Source organism: Callithrix jacchus, chromosome 11 (assembly GCF_049354715.1).
Source record: "Callithrix jacchus isolate 240 chromosome 11, calJac240_pri, whole genome shotgun sequence".
NCBI classification, from domain to species: domain Eukaryota; kingdom Metazoa; phylum Chordata; class Mammalia; order Primates; family Cebidae; genus Callithrix; species Callithrix jacchus.
Genome location: NC_133512.1, coordinates 88237851 through 88258129, shown reverse-complemented (window position 1 = coordinate 88258129; position 20279 = coordinate 88237851). Strand labels below are relative to the sequence as shown.

The following is a 20279-nucleotide window of genomic DNA, read 5'->3' as shown; positions in this document are numbered from 1 at the left end:
TGCACTAATATGAAATGGAATATTGTTATTTACAGGGACATAGTTTACTTGTAAATGTTTATTGCAAACTGTAGGGCAAAAAGATTTAAAAAAAAGTAGAATGCTATGTTAAGAAGGTGAGAAAATAGAATCATGTAAAATGTTCAATAAAGTCAAAAAGGCAAATAAAAAATGGGAAAGTAAAAATAGAAACAAAGAACAAAGGACACAAATGGAAAGCAATAATAAATATGGTAGACATTAATCCAATTATATTAGTAATCACTTTAAATGTAAAGAGCCTAAATATACCAACTAAAAAACCAGATTGTAAGAGTGGATCAAAAAACAAGACTTACATGATGTCTATAAGAAACCTAGTTAAATTTAAAGCCCTAGATAGATGTATAAAGTGATAAAGTTATACCATGCTAACGCTAATCAAAAGAAAGAAATCCAAAAAAGGAACCCACCAGTAAGAAATAATCTGATTGAAACATGGGCCAAAGACCTTAACAGATGCCTTGCCAAAGAAGATATGCAGCTGGTAAATAAGCATATGAAAACATACACCACATCATATGTCATTAGGGAAATACAAATTGAAATAACAATGAGATACCACCACAAAACTATTAGAACAGCTAAATTCTAAAACACTGACATCACCAAATGCTGGCAACTATAAGGAGCAACCAGAACTCCCATTTGTTATTGGTGGGACTGCAAAATGGTGCAGCCACTTTGGAAGACAGTGTGGCAGTTTTTTAAAAAACTAAACTATGATCCAACAATTGAACTTCTTGGTACTTACCCAAAGAAGTTAAAACTTATATTTACACAAAAACCCACACACAGATGTTTTAGCAGCTTTATTGAAATTTGCCAAAACGTTGAAGCCACCAACATGTCCTTTACTAGGTCAATGAATAAACTGTGATATACCTGACAATAGAATATTATTCATCACTAAAAAGAAATGAGCTATCAAGCCATGAAAAGACATGGAGGAAACTTAAATGCATATTATTAAGTGAAAGAAGCCAATCTGAAAAGGCCACATACTGCATAATCCTAAGTAGATGACATTCTGGTACAGAGAAAACTATGGAGACAATTAAAAGATCAGTGGTTGCCAAAAGTTACGGAAGAAATAAGGATGAATATGCAAAGCACTAAGTATTTTTTGCATAGTGAAACTACCCTGTATGAAGCTGTAATGGTGGTTACATGTCATTATACATTTGTTCAAACCCATCAAATTTAAAATACCAATAATGAACCCTAATGTAAACTGTTGTGTTTGGGCAGTAATAATGTGTCAGTGTAGGTTCATTGGTTGTGTTAAGGAAAAAGTGACTGAGGCAGGTGTCTCAATTGATAGAGATTTATTTAGCCAAAGTTTGCAGATGCACCCAGAAAAACACAAGCCAGAGGAGCATCAGCGACCTGTGCTTTTCCACAGAGGGTTTGGGAAGCTTCATATGTAAAGAGTAAAGAGCAAACAGGAGGAGGAAAAGAAGGAGGGAGGGTAGGCAGTGATGCAAATGGTTCTATTCTGGTGAGGCTCTGATTACTGCTCACATTTTATAAGTAAAAAGAGGGAGCAGAGGAAAAGTCAATTATGTGTTAATTGCAGAGAAGACAGAGGAATGATTTCTGGTCTTTCCCTCATCCTGTGCCTATGAAGAGGAGAATGGACATTGTCAGGGTGAAATTTAACAGAACTCAGTTTTAGGGCTATTGTATAGGAGGGATATGTATCCTGAAAGATGTAGGGGCTCACAGGATTTTCCTTGGGAGAAATAGTGAGGGAGGCCATTTTGGGAGATATTTGGCCTTCTATCACTGTGGAAACCTGGTTTATGGATGAGGCTATCATACAGGGTTGCAATGTTACAGCTACCTAGAGAACAAAAGGAAGGCAATATTGAGTGACTCAGCTCTGAAGCTTAACTTCCCCTCTGGCATAGTGAGCTTGGGGTCTTGAGATTATTTTCTTTCGCAGTTGTAACAAATGTACCACTTTAGTGTGGGATGTTGAGTGGGGGAGGCTATCATATGTGGAGGAGTTATATGTGAACTGTCCATACTTCTTGTTCAGTTTTGATGGGAACCTAAAACTGCCTGAAAAAAATAAAGTTTAGTAATTTTTAAAAAAGAACTAGACTAGAACATGCTCTCAGACTGCCCTCTTGGGGCTACATGTGAAAACAAACCTCTCTGAGAAAGAGAACACAGTGCCAGAGGGCCTGGCATTCAGTAAGGATCTACAGTCCATCCACCACATTGCTAGCACCTGCACATTTCATTAAGAAGCTCAACAAGGAAGAAAGGTGGACCAAAGAAGCTGCATCAATTAAAAAGAGGAATTTGGACAAAGAAAATCCATGCAGGTGCCAATGCAGAAATAGTATTTTCCTTGATGAAGATTTTTAACTTATCAAAAGCTATGAGATAGCGGCCACTCTTTGAATAAGCTTTAAAAGAAATAGATGGACATTTGCAGAATATAAATCTTTTGTATTCTATAAGCCTCCATTTTAAAATGAATATAACCTCAAACATATCCTACGTAATGAAAGCAGGGACATGAAGAAATATTTGTATACCCACATTTATAGACTCTTTATAGATTTATATTATTCACTATATCCAAGAGGTAGAAGCAGGCACATATTCATAGAGAGGTCCCTCATCCAAGGTTTTGCTTTATGTGGTTTCAGTTACCTGTGGCACAGTATAGTAAGATATTTTGAGAAAGAGAGAGACCACATTGGTATCACTTGTATCATAATATATTGTTATAATTGTTCTATTTTATGATTATTGTTGTTAATCTCTTATTGTGCTTAATTTATAAATTAAACATTATCGTAGATAGGCATGCATGTATAGGAAAAAACAGAGTAATCAGGTTCGGTGCTCTCAGTGATTTCAGGCATCCATTTGGAGTCTTGGAACATATCCCCCAAGGATAAGGGGAGACTACTGTATAATGAATATCATTCAACCTTGAGAAGGAAGAAAATTGACCCATGTTGCAACATGGATGAGGCTTGAAGCCATGATGCTAAATGAAGTAAGCAGAAAAATACGAATACTGTATGATCTACACAAGATCATCTTCCTTCTTCAAGCCTCACCCAAAAAAATGCAAATACATAATGATACTGAACTGAACTTTAAAATGGTTAAACTGGAAAATTTCATGTTATGTATATTTTACCATAGTTTAAAAAGATAACTGTAAAATTTGTGTTCTAATTCACATGAGATTCTCAAAAAAGGCTATATCTAAAAGACAGATTCATGTTTCATGTTCCATGAAGCTTAGAGATTGGAGTAAGAGACTGAAGAGACGTGAAAAGTGAACACATCTGAAAACAACGAAGTTTCACACAACTGTATGAATTTATTGACAAGTGATATTTTCTTACAGTAATAAATATAATACAATCTTCTTAAGAATCAGTTTGGAGTTTGGAAGGCAATGTACCCTTGATGGGAGCACTGGTGGTACCAACTTCTTCAGAACTGCATCTAAGAGGGAACCTGTGTTGGCTGGGAATCATACAGGTGTGGGCAACAACTGTATCAGCCCCAAGCCTTCTCTCCATACCTAAAGGTGACTCGTGGCCCCTGGTTAATATCACCCTAGGTTCTCCCCCTTCCCAGTTTTAACATAATGTATCATTAAAAATAGTGCCATAAAAAGTCAACATTTCAAATATAAAATTATTTTATACAAATATAATTCATAATCATTCTTTTAAAATGCAGCATTGTTATATATGTTTGAAATATTATTAAAATAAATATTTCCTAGAGAAAAAATTTTGCTTCATGAAATTATAAAACAGAAGCATATAAAACTAATTCATGATTGGCACTTCCTCAGGGTGTCTCTTATTCTCTCTTACTCAGTGTAGACAGCACCAAGTACATATATCTGGCCTGAAAACATACCACCATCACCCTATATATCTAGATGCTTGGACTTCGTGTGTATCTACCCATGGTGCTTATGGCCTATCTACTTATGCACCCTTTACCTGGAGCTTCTGTGGACAGAAGGGTTTTCCTGTGGCAATCTGCACTAACATACTTTTCCAGCCAACCTTTAGTTTAGAGGTCTTATGAGCTTGTCACTTTCTGGAGTCTGGGAAAAAGCATCTCAACTTCTTTATCAAGGGAACCATCCTGTCCCCCATGTAATAGCCCTTTTCCCAGGTAAGGGATGTATTGTGATTACCCGAAATACTGAGATTTTTGGTAGACCTGGATGGTATAACGCTGATTTCCAGGATCTGGATGTTCTCTTTCCTGACTGCTCACTAGATGTTGAATGGGGCATATTTTGATGGGCAGGCAGTCTTGTGGTTCCTGCAGTATTCTAATACCTGCTTGGAAATGAGATAGTTGGAATGCTTAGCAGACAATGTAGTTGTGTTTCTAAACATCATGGTGTGAGGAGAGGAAAAGGAATACAAGCTTACACAAACCACTGAAATTTCCAGTTATCATTACTTAATCATAACCCTAAGAATTATAATTTCAGTTCTTCTCCAACACTACAAATTAACAAGTTCACTAGACAATAAGCTGATCAACTAGGCTGATTGACATTTAGAGCTGCCTTTCCAATTACTACCAAAGGGCAAGGGTTTTTAGGAAAATCTGGCTTGCAAAACACAAGTGGTAAGTCTTCAAGGATTTGAAATACCTTTCACACAATTTGACCATTGCCAGAAAGCCATGTATCCAGACCCATATCAGTGTCCTCAATTCCCCTTACCAAAATGTTTCCCTTTTTAAAAAAATGTAATTCATCCTTGTTTTCTGAGGCAGAGGTGACTGTTCCACGAGCTCCAATTCCATGAGCAAATGTCCCATGCCAGCATTTACACCTCTCTCTAAAGCCTTGTTTCTTGCACCTCTTCTTCTGTCTCCTCTTTGAGAGAAGCAATTTGGGGCCGAGACTTGTACTTGCTTGAGTTCCGGTGGGGAAAGAGCTTCACCCTGTCTGAGTGGCTGATGGCTTGCCGGAAGAGGCTCTTCTCGTTCAGCAGTTTCTGGATGGAATCATACTGCCGCACTTTGTTCTCTTCTATGACCTAGGGAAGTGGCTGTTAGTGAGATCTGGGACAGAAGGCAGGTCAGACCACAGCAGGGACAGAAACTGGCACAGGCTCAAAGGAAAATAAAAGCCAAAAGAATGCCATGTCCAGAGCCTTGCATTTTGAGCAGGTATATAACATTTAACTGCTGTATCCTCTTGCTCTAAGGAGGTTCTACCTTCTGTGAAATTAGCTGTGATTTTCTATTTAGCAGCTGGAAGATTCTTCAGGAAAGGTTGGAGGAACTGAAGATACTTTGAAAACAAAATATTAGGTCCCTTATGTATTACTTTAAAAATGAGTGTAAGTCTACAGCACCACAAAGAGTTGAATCTCTTAAACAGTGATCTGAAGCTTAATAATTCCAAATTGGTCATGATGTGCCTGAGTTTAATACGCCTCCTTGGCTTGTTCAGGTTGAGCAAATCCAAGATCAGACAATAGAGGATGTTACTTAGATTCTTGATCTTGTGCATGGCAGGGCAAGAGGTTGTGAGTCTGCCCCGATAATTTGTTACTTCAAGCTTAGCGATGATCATGGTAATAACAAGCCTTCAGTAAGGAAACCATTTACCTCCAGGAGGCTCAAAAGCCTGAACAGAAATGACGTGATACATCATCCTCAGAACTTCCTTGTGACTAAAGCAGAGGGAATTTGTAAACATCACTCGAAAGAATCTGTGACAGTTTTGTTTTGTTTTAATAAAGACAGATGGGAGCCTTACTATGTTGCCTGGGCTAGTCTCAAATGCCCGGCCTCAAGTAATACTCCCACCTCAGCCTCCCAAAGTGTTGTGACTACAGAAGCAAGCCACTGTGCCTGGTCCTGTGACAGTTGTTTAAGAACAGTGAGAAGGTGGTGGAGAAAGGTACTACCTGAGCCCAAATAATGACTAGAAAAATTAATTGAGCCTTTCAACTATTTCATTGATACCATAAATCAGATTGTAAGACAACCAGACCTGTCCCAGACCACATACATGGGAGATTTAGTTATTGAAAGAATGATAAGGACCTTTTAAAAAAAAATTTTAAATAGTAGTGTATTTTGTATGACTTGGTCCCCAAATAAAGGGCTAAAAAGTATATATATATGCTATTTATTAATGTAACTTAGTAATATGCTGCCATTTTGGATTTATTGTATTTCAACCTCATCACATGGCTCAGATCAAAGTGAAAAAGTTATGCAGCTTTTTTGAGCAAAGCTGTGTGACACACATTTTCAAAAAGAACTTGTACATTGTTGCAATTTGCAGGAACTATCACATGTGAGATTGTTATCAAGAATTACAAGGGAAACAAACAAGATCTTAAGTTATAAAGACTCACCAAAAATTGCTGGCATTCCAGCATTGCTTCTATCCTGTGTTCACAGAGGATTACTGTGCAATCAGCAAACGCTTGTTTTAGAGCTCTTCTAATTATTTGGTATGTTCTAGAAAAGAAAGACAATACCACATATAATGTCACAGAACAGGAATGATCTGTATTTACCTTGATATGTCTATTGTTCTATTAACTCTTTAAATTACTTATTTCTTTAAGAACTTTCCACATAATGTTGATATAGAGTTAGCCACAATCAGCTTTTCAAAGATGGGGTAGATTCTAAGTATCCATATATAAACAGGATAAATATTTCAAAGAAAATTTTATAAATGAGTATACTTTTCATTACATTGAATCACCAGTAGTTCTTTATTTGGGGCTATAAACATGCTTATGGTATAAATGGGATATAAAGGCAATCATAAGGATCAGATTATGCCCATTATTTGAAAGTTTCACCATGTGTTGACAAAGGGTAAGAGTTTGTATGAAACTAAAAACTATCTTCAGAAGAAAACAAAAGGCTCTTAGACAAGGAAATATGCATTTATGCTCATTTCCACTGGGCAATTATTTCATACCTTGGGGGAGGCCTCCACTCACAGACATGACAGCCTAATAGAAATATGTGTCACTATGAAGCAGGCATAATGATTGTGTTCCCACTGTGTTATTAAGTAACAGAACTTCTGAAACTCACACTGGATCCAAATGAGCACTGGGTTCATCAAGCAGCAAGATCTTCGCCTTACTGAGAACAGATCTAGCCAAGCACATCAACTGCTTGTGGCCATGGCTTAGGACACAGCCCCCATCCACAAGGACAAAGTCAAGCTTCCCAGGAAACTGTTCTATCACAGTTCTGAGCCCAACCTGCAGTTAGAGAGAGTAGTTCAGATACCACAGAGTTAAAAACACTCAAGCGGTTGACATTCTAAAAATAAACACAGGAGTTCTGAAAGCTTACCTTTCTCATACCAATCCCTCTACCCCCACTACCTGCCACTATTTGAATTTGATTGAGCAAAAGTCTATTTATAATCTCAACAGCTCTAAAGAATCAGTCTATGACTTGTTTTCTCTTTGTACTTCATTCATCAGGAAACTTTCAACGAGGGCCTGTTATGTGCCAGGGATCCCAAAAGGTAGTGAGGAAACAATGCATGGTACATGGCTCTTGTGAGGCTCAGGGTTTACAAAGGTATACATAAATTATTGCAACACAATTGAATCATGCTGGAAAAGATAATATGTATAGATTGCAGGTATGCCTTCTACCATGACATCTATGTAGACAGAAGATAGAACGTAGCATAAAGGATGGAGTTATGACGTCATCCTTGATGCCACCTCCCATCTTCTACTCTATCATGACTGAGGACAAAAGATAGCATAAAATAATCAACTGTGTGTTTTTTTTAATTATATATGGAAAATTGCTATTCATGTCTTGAATTCATGAAAACTGTAACAAATAGATAAAACTATGAAGTAAGAGAAAAACCACACACTCTGTGACCATTTCTTCCCATTGTCATGTGTGGGCAACGCTCCCTCTTTTTGCCCCTTTGAATATTAGTCTTCCAACTGTCCTCTGAGATTCTGGTCATTTTCAGGGTATTCAGGGTATAAATGACCACCTATTAGCTAATAATTTTCAAATCTTTATCTCCATCCCTAGACTTCTTCCAATTACTTTTTAAATCATCCTCCTCCTTACCAACTCTATTACAGTTACCCCCATCTGGGTCATCATCATCTCTTAAGCATCATCCTACAAATCTCAATTAGTCAAATTGCGAGTCCACCATACAAACACCCCAAGGATCTTTCTAAGATGTAGGTTTGACCATATCATTTCTGTTTTAAATCCTAAGGTAGTTCTCTTCCTGGTAGAATAAAAACTGGAGCTCTAGAGTCAAACAGAATCGGCTTTGAATCTGCCCTCCTCAGCTCATTTGCTCACGATACCAGGTGCATTATTTCAAATCTCATTTATCTCATACATAAAAAATGGAGAAAATAATAATATTGATGTCGAAGGGATGTTTGAAGGATTACCAGAGATAAATTGTGGAAAGCAGCTGCCACAGACTATGGCACATGCTAAGTGCCTAATGTACAGTAACTATTAGTATTACTGGAGCCTGGAAAACCCCAAGAACATGGGTTTGGTTACTGAAACACTACCCTAGTGTGACACCAGTTTGTAAAAATTTTCTTTCACAAGCTGCCTTGGGAAGTAAGTTAGCAGAAAGTACTGCAATACTGTGAAGTTAGTCATGCCCATAGTAACAAGGTTGAGATTTGGGTCAGAATGCAGTACTCTCCCTCTAGATTCACACCAGTCATACGCTAATTTCCTATGGCCATACTTGGAAAGCTATTAGACTGTGTTAAACTCTGCACTTGGGGCAAAAAGCTGAGCAGTGTGTTTTTCCCCAGATGAAATTCTTTATTAGAAATAAATAATTATATAAATTTATATATAACTGTCAACATTTAGAGAATAGAATTTTTAAAATGAATGACACTAAGACTGACCAATACAGGGGATATTTTGCAATATTCCTATGTAACTGTTTTATTCACTATGAAGTATAGTAAAAAGATTTTTAGAATCAGATTCATTAGAGAAAAGTCAACCTAGTTAATAAAACTTAAAATTTGAAGTCAGTAAACATTTAAGAACTTTATTAAGTACCTATTTTCTGCCAGACGTGGTATAATAGGCTTTTGCAAGATAATGGAAAGCAAGATAGATTAGCAATTGTTTTTGAAAAGATACAAAGTTATTGTTACAAAGCATATGTGCCCATAAGAATTCTCCTACTGATCTTTCGGATGTAAATGACTGCTTAGTCATGTATTCCTTCAACTGGCTCTTAATGAGAGTTTATTAAATTCTAGGTACTCTGACAGACCCAAGATTCAAAAATGAATGACACTAGGCTCTGCCTTAAAGGAAATTATGGTCCAAACTGGGAGAAAAAATTCATAAGTGGAAAATGACTGTTCAAAGAGATAAGCACTATGGGGAAAAAAGCCCAGAAAATTGAGATTATCTGATTTAGTAATCATTAGCCACAGAATCCTTTATCCTTTAAATATGTATATATAGACACACAAATATATATATATATATCCAATATAATCTTTCTTTCTTTCTTTCCTTTTTCTTTTTTTTGTGACAGAATCTCACTCTATTGCCCAATCTGGAGTGCAGTGGTGCAATCTGGGCTCACTACAACCTCTACCTCCTGGGTTCAAGCAATTCTCCTGCCTCAGCCTCCCAAGTAGCTGAAATGACAGGTGTCCTGCCACCACACCCAGCTGATTTTTGTATTTTAGTGGAGATGAGATTTCTACATGTTGGGGCAGGCTGGTCTTGAACTCCTGACCTCAGGTTATCCACCTGCCTTGGCCTCCCAAACTGCTAGGATTACAGGCAGGAGCCACTGCACCCAGCCCTCAATATAATCTTGTTAATACTATCATTGGAAACCACTCTTTAATAATTTAAAAATAAATATGTATAAACTTCAGCTGAGTCCTGTCCAAACTAAGATAACTTCAAATTTACTAGAATCCAAAGTTTTCAAATTATTTTCATTACAACCTAGCATTAAAAATAAATAAACAAAAACATCAACAGTTTGTAGATATAAAGAACTTTAGGAAAAAAGAATTTGCCAGCTTTATGCCGATGAACTAATAAATAGTATGTACTTCGCAAATTGCTGTGAAGAAAGAATTTTTGTTTTATAACATGTTAAACTAAAAAAACAGTCTAAGAGTTTGTAAAGGATTCAAAATGTTGACTTTGCTATTGCTGTACTCTGGAATGTTATTATGGAGCAAGAGTTTGCTCTTGTGACAGAGAAACATGAAAAAAAATCAGAAAAGTGAATTGTGGTTTGACTGAATAATCCATAAGTGGCAGTTACAAAAATAGACACAATCAACTCCTTTTGATACTCTGTTTGCTACTCTGTAGATCTTTCAGGGTAAATTTTCAACTTAAAAAGCCACTATTTCTGCTATTTAGCTTTTCTAAAATAACTTACCTAACTATCAATAAGTAAGGATGGAAACTATTTTATAAGTAATTGAAAAAGCAAACAATAACCCAAAAAGCCTTCATTCCAAAATCAACAGATGTTGTACTTAGATTACTGATGACCCTGAGATAGCCCGCTGGGGTGAAGTTGCCTATGAACTACAAGCAGGGATGCAGCTTTGCTCCCACATCTGCCAGCAGCCCCAGTCAAGGCCTTCCGACATCACAAGGTTCTGTGTCCTCACTACTAAAATGAGCACAGTAATACCTGCTGTGTATCGATTACAAGGCTGTTTCCATGATCTGTTACATATAAAATTAAAGAACCCCTTTATTCATTCAACCAATATTTATTGAACACCATCTACGTGTGCATGACTACTCTAGGCACTGGAAATACCACAGTGAATAGGATATAATTCCCGACCTCCAAGAACGTCCACTGCAGTGGGGAACATGGACAAGTTAAAAGGTAAATCTCTAGCCAGAGTGAGAAATACTATGAAAGGGGTGGAGTTATAGGGTACACCCAGGAAAGGTCCCTGAGACCTGGAGAATAGAGGCAGATTTTTGGAAAGAAGTGATGTATAAGGAGAGGCCTGAAAGATGGTAGAAGCAGGCAGTGGAGGGCTAAGGGGGTTTCCTCAGGTAGAGAACAGCAAGTAAACAAAAAAGCCTCTGCAGAACAGAAAGCACATGTGCTTTAGAGATCCAGCGAAATTTAGTATAACTGAATAATGGGAAGTACGGGGAAGCTGGGGAGTGAGTTCAGAGAGGCAAGCAAACATGAAATCACGAAGGACCTGGTAAGCCACCTTAAGTAGTATGGACTTAGTCCAGAAGGCATTAAGGAGCCATATGAAGGGAAGAAACAAATGATCAGATGTGGGGTTTAGAAAGATCATCAGAGCTCCAAAGAGCAGAATGAACTATTGGGGGTCAATATGGAAAATGAGCCAGGAACCTATTTCAGAATTCATGCAAGTGTTGGTAGTGATGTCAGGTGGAAATGAAGAAAAGTGAATAAATTCCAGATACTCTGCAGGGATAGCATTGATAGGATGTGACATGTGGGTACCAGCGGAGGAACTTGAGAGTGAAAGATGAGTCCCAGGTCTTGGCTTTGGAAAACAGGAGGGTGGGATGCCCTTCACTGGATTTAGGAACACAGGACAGGTATCTGGTGGAGCAGGGAAGAAACTCAGTTATTGACATAAGGCGCTTTTCATACGCTAAGATATCAGGTGGGGAGCTCTGGGAATAGGCAGATTTGGAGGTCCTCAAAATAGAGGTATTAGTTAAAGCCAAGAGGACACATGAAATTTCCCAGGGAAACTAAGTGAACTGAGACAAGAACCAGGATTCTGTCAAAAACCATTTAAAGGATGACCAAGTGAAGTGTAGGTAGTAAAAACAGGATTTTAGTTACTTTTGCTTAATACCTGTATTTGCCAGGCACTGGGCTAAGCCCATTTTACATGTCATAACAACCCTACCAATTTTTTGGGCCAGAATGCCACAAGTCTATTTTTTCCCTTGGGATTCAGTTTCTTTTGAGATTCTCTTTGGTCTACACAGCTGGTAATTTTAGTTTGGCACTGAAGAAGCTGTCTGGGCCTAAGCTGTTTTGGGATGGGTAAATTAAACTAAGTTCTGGGTCTTAGAAACTCTCTTACCTTCCCTTGGACTTGCTTTAAATTCCTCCATCAAATGACAAGGCAGAGTGCCAAGGTGAAGGTCTGGACCCAGAAAATAAGGAGAAAGAAGCTGTCTGGGCCAGCTTTGGGTCTAAGCCTTCCAGCTAGTAACGAGGCACAAGTCCTCATGGCTTCATGAGACACAGTCCAGATCAGCAAGGATAAGATTCCACACTGGAATTGGAAGCCACATCCAAGCTAAGATTAAAGCATTTCTTGGCCTGGAATTGTCAGTGTATATATTTTTAATTTCCACTTGGGATAATGGGGAATTATGTAGGAAGTGCTGCTGGGATAAGATTCAGGTGTTTGGCTATTTGTCATTACTCTGTTCATTTACCTCTAGAGACACAAGGCACAGCAAGGTGACAGAGAGGACTAAGTGAGATGACATACATCCTGATTAGCCCCGGACAGTCCTGCTTTATAGCTTTTGTTTTAGTGACACACCCAAAAATGTCCTGTTTGGATAAATTACATGATCAACTATATTAGATTCAAGCCTAGGCCTTGTAACTTTTAAACCCAAATGCCTTTTCTGCTTCTCTAGGCTGATACTTGCTTGTTTGTTTGCATGCTTCTAGCAGGCTTCTTCATCAAAAACCTATCATTACTACTCAAAAAAGCACATTACTACTCAACAAAAACTTAGCACTACTATTCAATGCACTCATGACATTAAAATTAGACTAACATCATCAGCTTTGTGAATAGCAAATTATTAAAAAGGAGAACAGTAGAAATATAAACCTAAATATGAACTGATTAAATAAAAATCTAAACAGGTAAACATTTTGCATTATATTAATATTTACAATCATAACCACGGGTTCTAAGATTTTAGATTATTTTTATGATCCTGCTTTCCCGTACATTTGACTTTGATTTTGGCAAGATTTTATAAAGGCTAATGTCTTTCTTCCCAAGTTTCTCTCCCATTGCATTGTGTTCCTATAGTGCATTCTCTGAAGTCACATCAAAGATCTTAAAATGTGTCACTTGCAATTTAGTTAATGTTTTCTTTAAAGCCCCTGTGTTTGTTGGGTAATAAGGAAACTTTGATAATGAAAACGGTTAATCTAAGTACATTTTATTAGGGGCATGTTAAGGTTGGGCACTCAACGGGTAAGTGTTTAACACTCACAGTCATTTCAAAGCTCCTGGCAAGGTCCAGAAAAGGGACTGTGAAGGGAGGCAGAAAAAGGAAGAAAATTTGGAATGGAAGTTGGGCTACAAGCACCAAAAGTACTAATGGTAGAATACAGTTGTTCTCTAAGAAGACCTTTAAGGCTAACATTTTAGGTCCCCTGATTCTATTCTGCCACAATCCAGACCTTTGAACGTAAGTTTAATAAAAACAAAATAATTTATGTTCCCTTTTTCTTTAGTGCTTATATTCTTAAAATTATAAGTTTATAGCTAGAGTATTCTGTTAAAGAAACTGAGAATTTCACTCCAGCTCTCCTCCCCACCAAATTATTCTGTATAATGCCCTCAATTACAATGAACCACCTGTTGGATAAACAGAAGGTGTTATTTAGAAATTTTTATTCCATTTTAATTAATATATTTCCTACATAATGTCCTAATGGCTTCAAAGGACATGTGCCTCATCTAGGTCAAGTGGCATTTTGCCTGGCATGTGCTCACAGCCACATACCCCAAAGGCAGATGACTCCTGGTGACTTCCAGAGAAAATTATTGTCATTTGCAGGTGCTCTAGAGTGAGCATTACCCTTCTATGCTAAACCTGTTTCCCAGGGAAGTATATCAAGTCAAACCAAAGCCTCCTCCTTGTAGTGGAGAGCTTCAGAACTCAGACAGGGAGTAGATGAGAAACTGTGGAGAGATGATACCTTATGATGGGATTAATCCCAGTGTACTGGAGTTGCCTGGGTCTCTTCTAACTCATGTTTCATTGATGTAAATGGAGTAGGGAAGGCCAAAATCGTGCTGTCTATGGGGGATGTTATAAACTGAATGCTTCAGTCCCCCTGCCAAATTCATATGTTGAAATCCTAACTTTAAAGATGACGGTATTAGGAGATGGGGCCTTTGGGAGGTGATTAAGGTCATGAGGGCTCTACCCTAAACCCATGATTTGGATTAGTGCCCTAAAAAAAATGAGACCCCAGAGAGCTAGCCTGCCCATTCTCCTGCCATGTAACAACACAGTGAGAACACAGCCATCTTGGAAGAAGCAGGCCTTCACCAGACACAAAATCTCCTGGCACCAGATTTTGAACTTCCCAGTCTCCAGAACTGCGAAAAATAAATTTTACTGTTGTTTATAAGACATTCAGTCTATGGCATTTTGTTGTAGCAGCCCCAATGGACTAAGACAAAATATTGGTATTAGGAGCTGGGTACTGCTCTAACAAATACTTAATGTGGAAGCAGCTTTGGAACCAGGTAATGAGTAGAAGCTAGAAGAGTTTTCAGGTACATGCTGGAAAAAGCCTATATTGCTGTGAATGGACAGGTAAAGGCAATTCTGGTGAGGGCTCCAAAGAGAAAGAGAGCTGTAGAGAAAGCCACTATCTTCCTACAGAATACCTAAGTGGTCACGAGCAGAATGTTTGCAGAAATATGGATGGCAAAGGCCAGTCTGATGGCTCTTCAAATGGAAATGAGGAACATGTTACTGGACAATAGAGGAAAAGCTATCCTTGTTATAAAGCGTCAAAGTACTTGGCTGAGCTGTTTATGTCCTAGTGTTTTATGGAAGGCAGAATATGAAAGTAATGAAATTGAATATTTGAGGAAATAATCCAAGCAAAGTTGCAGGAACAGTTCAGTTACTCTTGACTGCTCATAGTAAAATTCAAGATGAGAAATGACTTTAAAATGGAATTGTTGATCAAAAGGGAAGCAGAACTTCAAAATTTGGACGATTTTCAACCTATCCATATTGTGAAAAATGAGAAAGCCTGCTCAGAAGAGAATACAAAGGGTGTGGCCAAATTGATAAGGACATTATTATGGATTAGCCATCTCAACAGAAACTAGATGCTTTGCATCAAGACAACGGGGATATGAGTCAGCCACCTAAACAGAAGCCAGAATTTATAGTCCAAGACAATGGAAGAATGACTCCAAAGCCATTTGGAGATCTTCCAAGCTGCCATGCCCATCACAGGTTCAGACTGGCTGGGGTAGGGCAGAAAGATTCCAAACGAGGGGCTACAGCCGCCCTGTGCCACCTTACATTGCCACCTCACACTGCAGACTCAGCTCCTGTATTAATCCATTTTCACACTGCTATAAAGAAGTATCTGAGACTGAGTAATTTATAAAGAAAATTTAATTGACTCACAGTTCTGCATGGCTGGGAAGGCCTCAGGAAACTTACCATGGCAGAAGGAAAAGAAATATGTGTTACACAGTGACAGGCAAGAGAGAGGGTGCAAGAGCAGGGAAACCTGCCTTATAAAACCATTGGATCTCATGAGAACTCACTCACTGTCACATGAATGGCATAGGGAAACCATGCCCATGATCCAATCATCTCCCGTCAAGTCTCTCCCTCAACAAGTTGAGGGGGGAGTTATGGGGATTATAATCCAAGATGAGGTTTGGGTGGGGACACAGCCAAACAATATCAGCTCACCGTACCCTACTACCATGTATCTCTACCACCCTAGGTGTAGCTCTAGCAGACCCTGGTGCTCACATACCACACTCAGCAAAACTGTAGGGCCATGGCTGCCTCCACCTAGATTTCAAGAACCCAGAGAGTCACAGGGCCCAGGTAGAGAACCACCACAAGGGTGAGGTCATCACATAGAGCCCCCAGTAGGGAAATGCCCAGTGGAGCTATGAAGGTGGGGCCACCCATGCAATCCCAGACCAGTAGAACCACCAGGTATGCAATTGCACACTCAGGGAGCTACAGGCATGGAATCAGAACACAGACCTGCCACAAAAAATGAGTCACTCAAATCCATGAGGATGGAGTACCCACCCCAGTGTGTCTAGAGGTGAGATACCACCCCAGTGAGCTTGGAGAGCAAAGCAAAGCAAATTATTCTCAAGCCTTAGTTTTAGACTTATAGAGACCTGTTACTTCTTTTTTCTTTTCTATTTCTCTTTTTTGAAATGGGACTCTCTAGCCTGTGCCTGTGTCACCATTTTATTTTGAAAGCACATAATAGGTTTAATTTCACAGTTTCATAGCTAGAGAGCAATCTGCCTAAAGATGAATCACACCTTAAGTCTCACTCTATCTGATTTAGCTGTTTGTGCTGATTTAGCTGATATTTAGATTAGACCTTGGACTTTAGCCTTGTAAGTTGATGATGGAACAAGTTAAGACTTGGGGGCTATTGGGATGTAATAAATGTATTTTGCATGTGAAGAAGACGTGAACTTTGGAGGTCAGGAGTGAAATGCTATGGTCTAAATGTTTGTGTTCCCCTGTCCCCCAAATTTACATGTTAAAATCCTAACCCCCAAAATGATAGTATTAGAATGTGGGACATGTGGGAGGTGATTAGATGATGAGGACAAAACCCTCATGATGGGATTAGTGCCATTATAAAAGACACCCCAGAGAGGTCTTGCCCTTTCCATTCGTGAGGACACAGCAAGAAATCACCATTAATAAATAAGGAAGTATATTCTCACCAGACAACAAACCTGCTGGCACCTTGGTCTTTGACTTCCCAGCCTCCAAAGATTGCTTGCTTATAAGCAGCTCAATCTTTGGTATTTTATTTTAGCAGCCTAAATGGATCAAGATAGGGCCTGATGGTTGGAGACTTACCATTGAGGAGAGGAGTAGGTCCAGTCAAAACTATCTGCTGCTCCAGGTATGTTAGGGTACTCCATTTTAAAGTTGTGCACACACACACATGCACACAAAGTGTAGAGAATGATCTCAGCTATATCAACCATTTGTGTTGGTAAGAGTTACCTCTTTCGATATCATTTCAGCTAGCAGTCTTACCTCATCTGCAACTTTCCATATTTCTTGATCACTCCACTGTTCATAGGGATCCAAGTTTTTTCTAAATGTTCCAGTAAAGATAAATACTTTCTACAGCAATGAAGAAAAGAAGAAAAAAGTATGAATAACCTGAATATCTTTTTATTTTTCCCTTATTGTATTATAAAATATGTCAAGCAGAAAACATATTTTAAAATAAGAAACACTCATGAACTTACCATCCAGTTCTCTCAAATTTTGATATTTTATCATGTCTCCTTTGTATAGTTTTTTAAGAAACAAAATATTACAGCAATACTTGAAGTCCCTTGTGAACATTTTTCTAATCCCAATGTCTTTAAAGAAATTGAGATAATTGTAAATTGTAAAATGTTAACAAATTTTATTCCTAGCAATATTCCTTATTATAAGCAAATATAATATAAAAGTTAAAAGTTAAAAAACAGTAAGTTTATGAATTATAATTAACTTGTTAGAACAAATTCCTATTTTGTTAATGTATTTTCCTTGGATTTCTCTGATAAGCCTAGCTTCCTAAGGGATTTTGAAATTTCTTTAACTTATGCTTATTCAAATGCACATGTTCATTTCATCTATAAATCAAGGCACAATTCTACTTATCTGACCAGACAGGCACAAGAGAGGGCCTCAACTTAGAAATCAGTGGAAGAGCAGAAGTCAAATATTTGTTTAACTGAATGCATGTTCCTGCTAAGGAATAAAATGACAATCTAATTCCCTACATGGAGCACAGCACAGCTATCACCCTGAGACATCTACTTACCGGGATCAGCAAATACTTAAGTCTGCCTATATTATTTTAAAATGTCTTAAAAGAAAACTCACTGTCTCATTGGGGAATGGTGACACCACAACAATAATAATATTTAGTTCTCTGTGCATAGGGGTGACTTGAAGAAAATATTTTTGCTGTTAACATTTGCAATTTATTTTTACTCTTTTTTCTTTTGCCTTTGGTTAATAACATCCACTAAGGGGAATTAAGAATGAAATTTCTTGAAGTATAGTTTTTACCAATTGCCTAGAAATGAGAATGTTCAGTGCCCATCTGGTCCAGAATGAATAACACAAAGCAAGTCAATCCCAAATTAACGGCGTCTGTATCTCTCAGGCAGGAGAGTATCCTCAGCAAGTTTACTGAGGATTCCGTAGAAACTTGATACGCCAGGGCATAATTTATGACTTAAAGAAAAAGTTCTTGTCAAATGTCTCAGAAACTCTCTAGAGAGGTCAACCAGGACCCCCATGCTTATATTTCTTAATCTACATCAAAGTTACCATCCTGAAAGGTACCTACATTGCTTTACAGAAGTGAATATAAGAGATATCTGAGCATATGACTCACAGGATCATAAATATGTGATGGATATGTTTATGTATCTCCTCCAAACTTTTATGTAAATAAAAGTAATGTCTGTATAAACTAAAGAGAGTAGACAAAGGACATTACTGGAGAATTCTGACCAATGAAAGAAAATTAAACAAGAAGCAGCTCTGAGAACTTAAGTCAGTTCACTATTTAAGCAATTGGATTTATTTAGTATATAAAGTTAAAAAGCCTTGCCAATAGAATTTTGCCATGTGCTGTTTTTTATATATTTTTATTTTTGTATTGTAGTTCTTTAAATAAAAAGTTTATAGCATTATTGAGAAGAACGGGAAATGATAACTGTAAGGGTTACCAAGTACCAAACAATGTATTGTTTTCTGCTACAGAAGTATGTCCATCAAAAAGATGGGACACTTAGCTCCCATTTATGGCAGACTTACAATGAACCATGTCCTAGAACAGGCTCATTCCATATGTTCTCTCTTTCAATCTTTACGTCAACCTCATGAGGTAAATCCTATTATGTACATGAGGAAACAGAAGCTTGGAGAAGTTAAGTGACTTGTCCAAGGTCACTTAGCTAGGAGATAGTAGGAGCTGGAATTTAAACGCAGGAGTGTTTGTCTCTAAACTTGTGCTTGTTACCGCAGCAAAATGGCTTGAGTCCTTCGTGGACCATTTTTCCTTCCCGTTCAAAGCTCAGGAAAGATTAAAGGTTGGGCAGCAGCAGGCTGATGGGTGCATAAAGAGCCCATCAGTGCTCAGCAGCATCTTCTTTATTTAAACTGTTATCCGTCCCTCTGGCCACAGGCTCAGTTCCTGGAGAGGTGAGCTTCCTCTTCCTACACAGGCCCTGAGTTAAAGGGTTTCATTTGGGCTATAGCCTCTTTATTACTTTCAAGGAGACTTATACATCCAATGAAAGCACACAAATCTAAATGGAATAATGGCATTATCATGGAGGACTGTGGAGGATGGTGGGGGAAAGCCAAAGAATTTATGGCATCCACACACACACAGAGTTATGAAAGGCAATGCTTTAGTAATGCCTTTCATAAAGATGCAAGAGTAATACAGTTGAAAAGATGCTGTAGTAATGCAGTTCTGGCCTGGAAGGTATGTCTACACACAGGAACCCAGCCTCTGATCCTCCATGTTTTATGAAATGGGGAAATGCTACTTTTCTTCTCAAAGCTACTCTACCCCTAGGCTTTCCCATCTCAGTGTATGGTACCTTCATTTCCTCAATCCAGAAACTTGGGAGCATTCATGACTTATCTTTCTCCCTGATCTTCCCAAATAAAATTAATCATCAGTCCTCTCTGGAGCAGGGCAACAGCCTCCTAACTGATTCTTCCCTTCCACTCTTGTATCTCTTCCCATCCATTCTCATTCAGCAATCAATGCAATTCACTGCAATCAAAAGTAGATCATTCCATTGACCTTTTAACAAACTTTTAAAGGCTTTCCACTACACTCAGGCCTTTAAGACGGCCTACATGACCCTACATGATTTGGCCCCTTCTACTTCTCTGACTCACTTAGTGCCTTTCTCCATTCTCTTCCATTTCTTAGTACCACCACACTGGCTTTCTTTCACTTCTTCAGCTTCTTCACACACTGGATTCCCCTTGCCTAGGAATCTCATTGCCTACCTTCTTCCCATGGTCAACTGCCTTTAGGTTTCAAGTTAAATATCACTTCCTCAGGAGTATCTTTCCTAATCCTCAATATGAAATAAGGTCTCCCAACATATGGTCTCATAACACTCATACTCTGCTTTCATAGCTTA

General features: G+C 38.2%; 1 protein-coding gene across 2 annotated transcripts in view; it reads right to left on the bottom strand.

The window, feature by feature from the left end:
• Positions 1 to 3374: 3374 nt before the first annotated feature.
• Positions 3375 to 20279, bottom strand: part of CFTR (CF transmembrane conductance regulator) — a 181379-nt gene continuing 164474 nt past the window's right edge. For both annotated transcript variants that reach the window (XM_017975483.5, XM_054237473.2), the window contains 4 exons: positions 17137 to 17226; positions 7132 to 7304; positions 6432 to 6537; positions 3375 to 5096 (listed from right to left, as the gene is read on the bottom strand). In XM_017975483.5, coding sequence (XP_017830972.2) covers positions 4896 to 5096; positions 6432 to 6537; positions 7132 to 7304; positions 17137 to 17226 — 570 coding nt within the window. In that variant the 3' untranslated portion in view covers positions 3375 to 4895. The remainder of the gene's footprint in view (positions 5097 to 6431; positions 6538 to 7131; positions 7305 to 17136; positions 17227 to 20279) is intronic.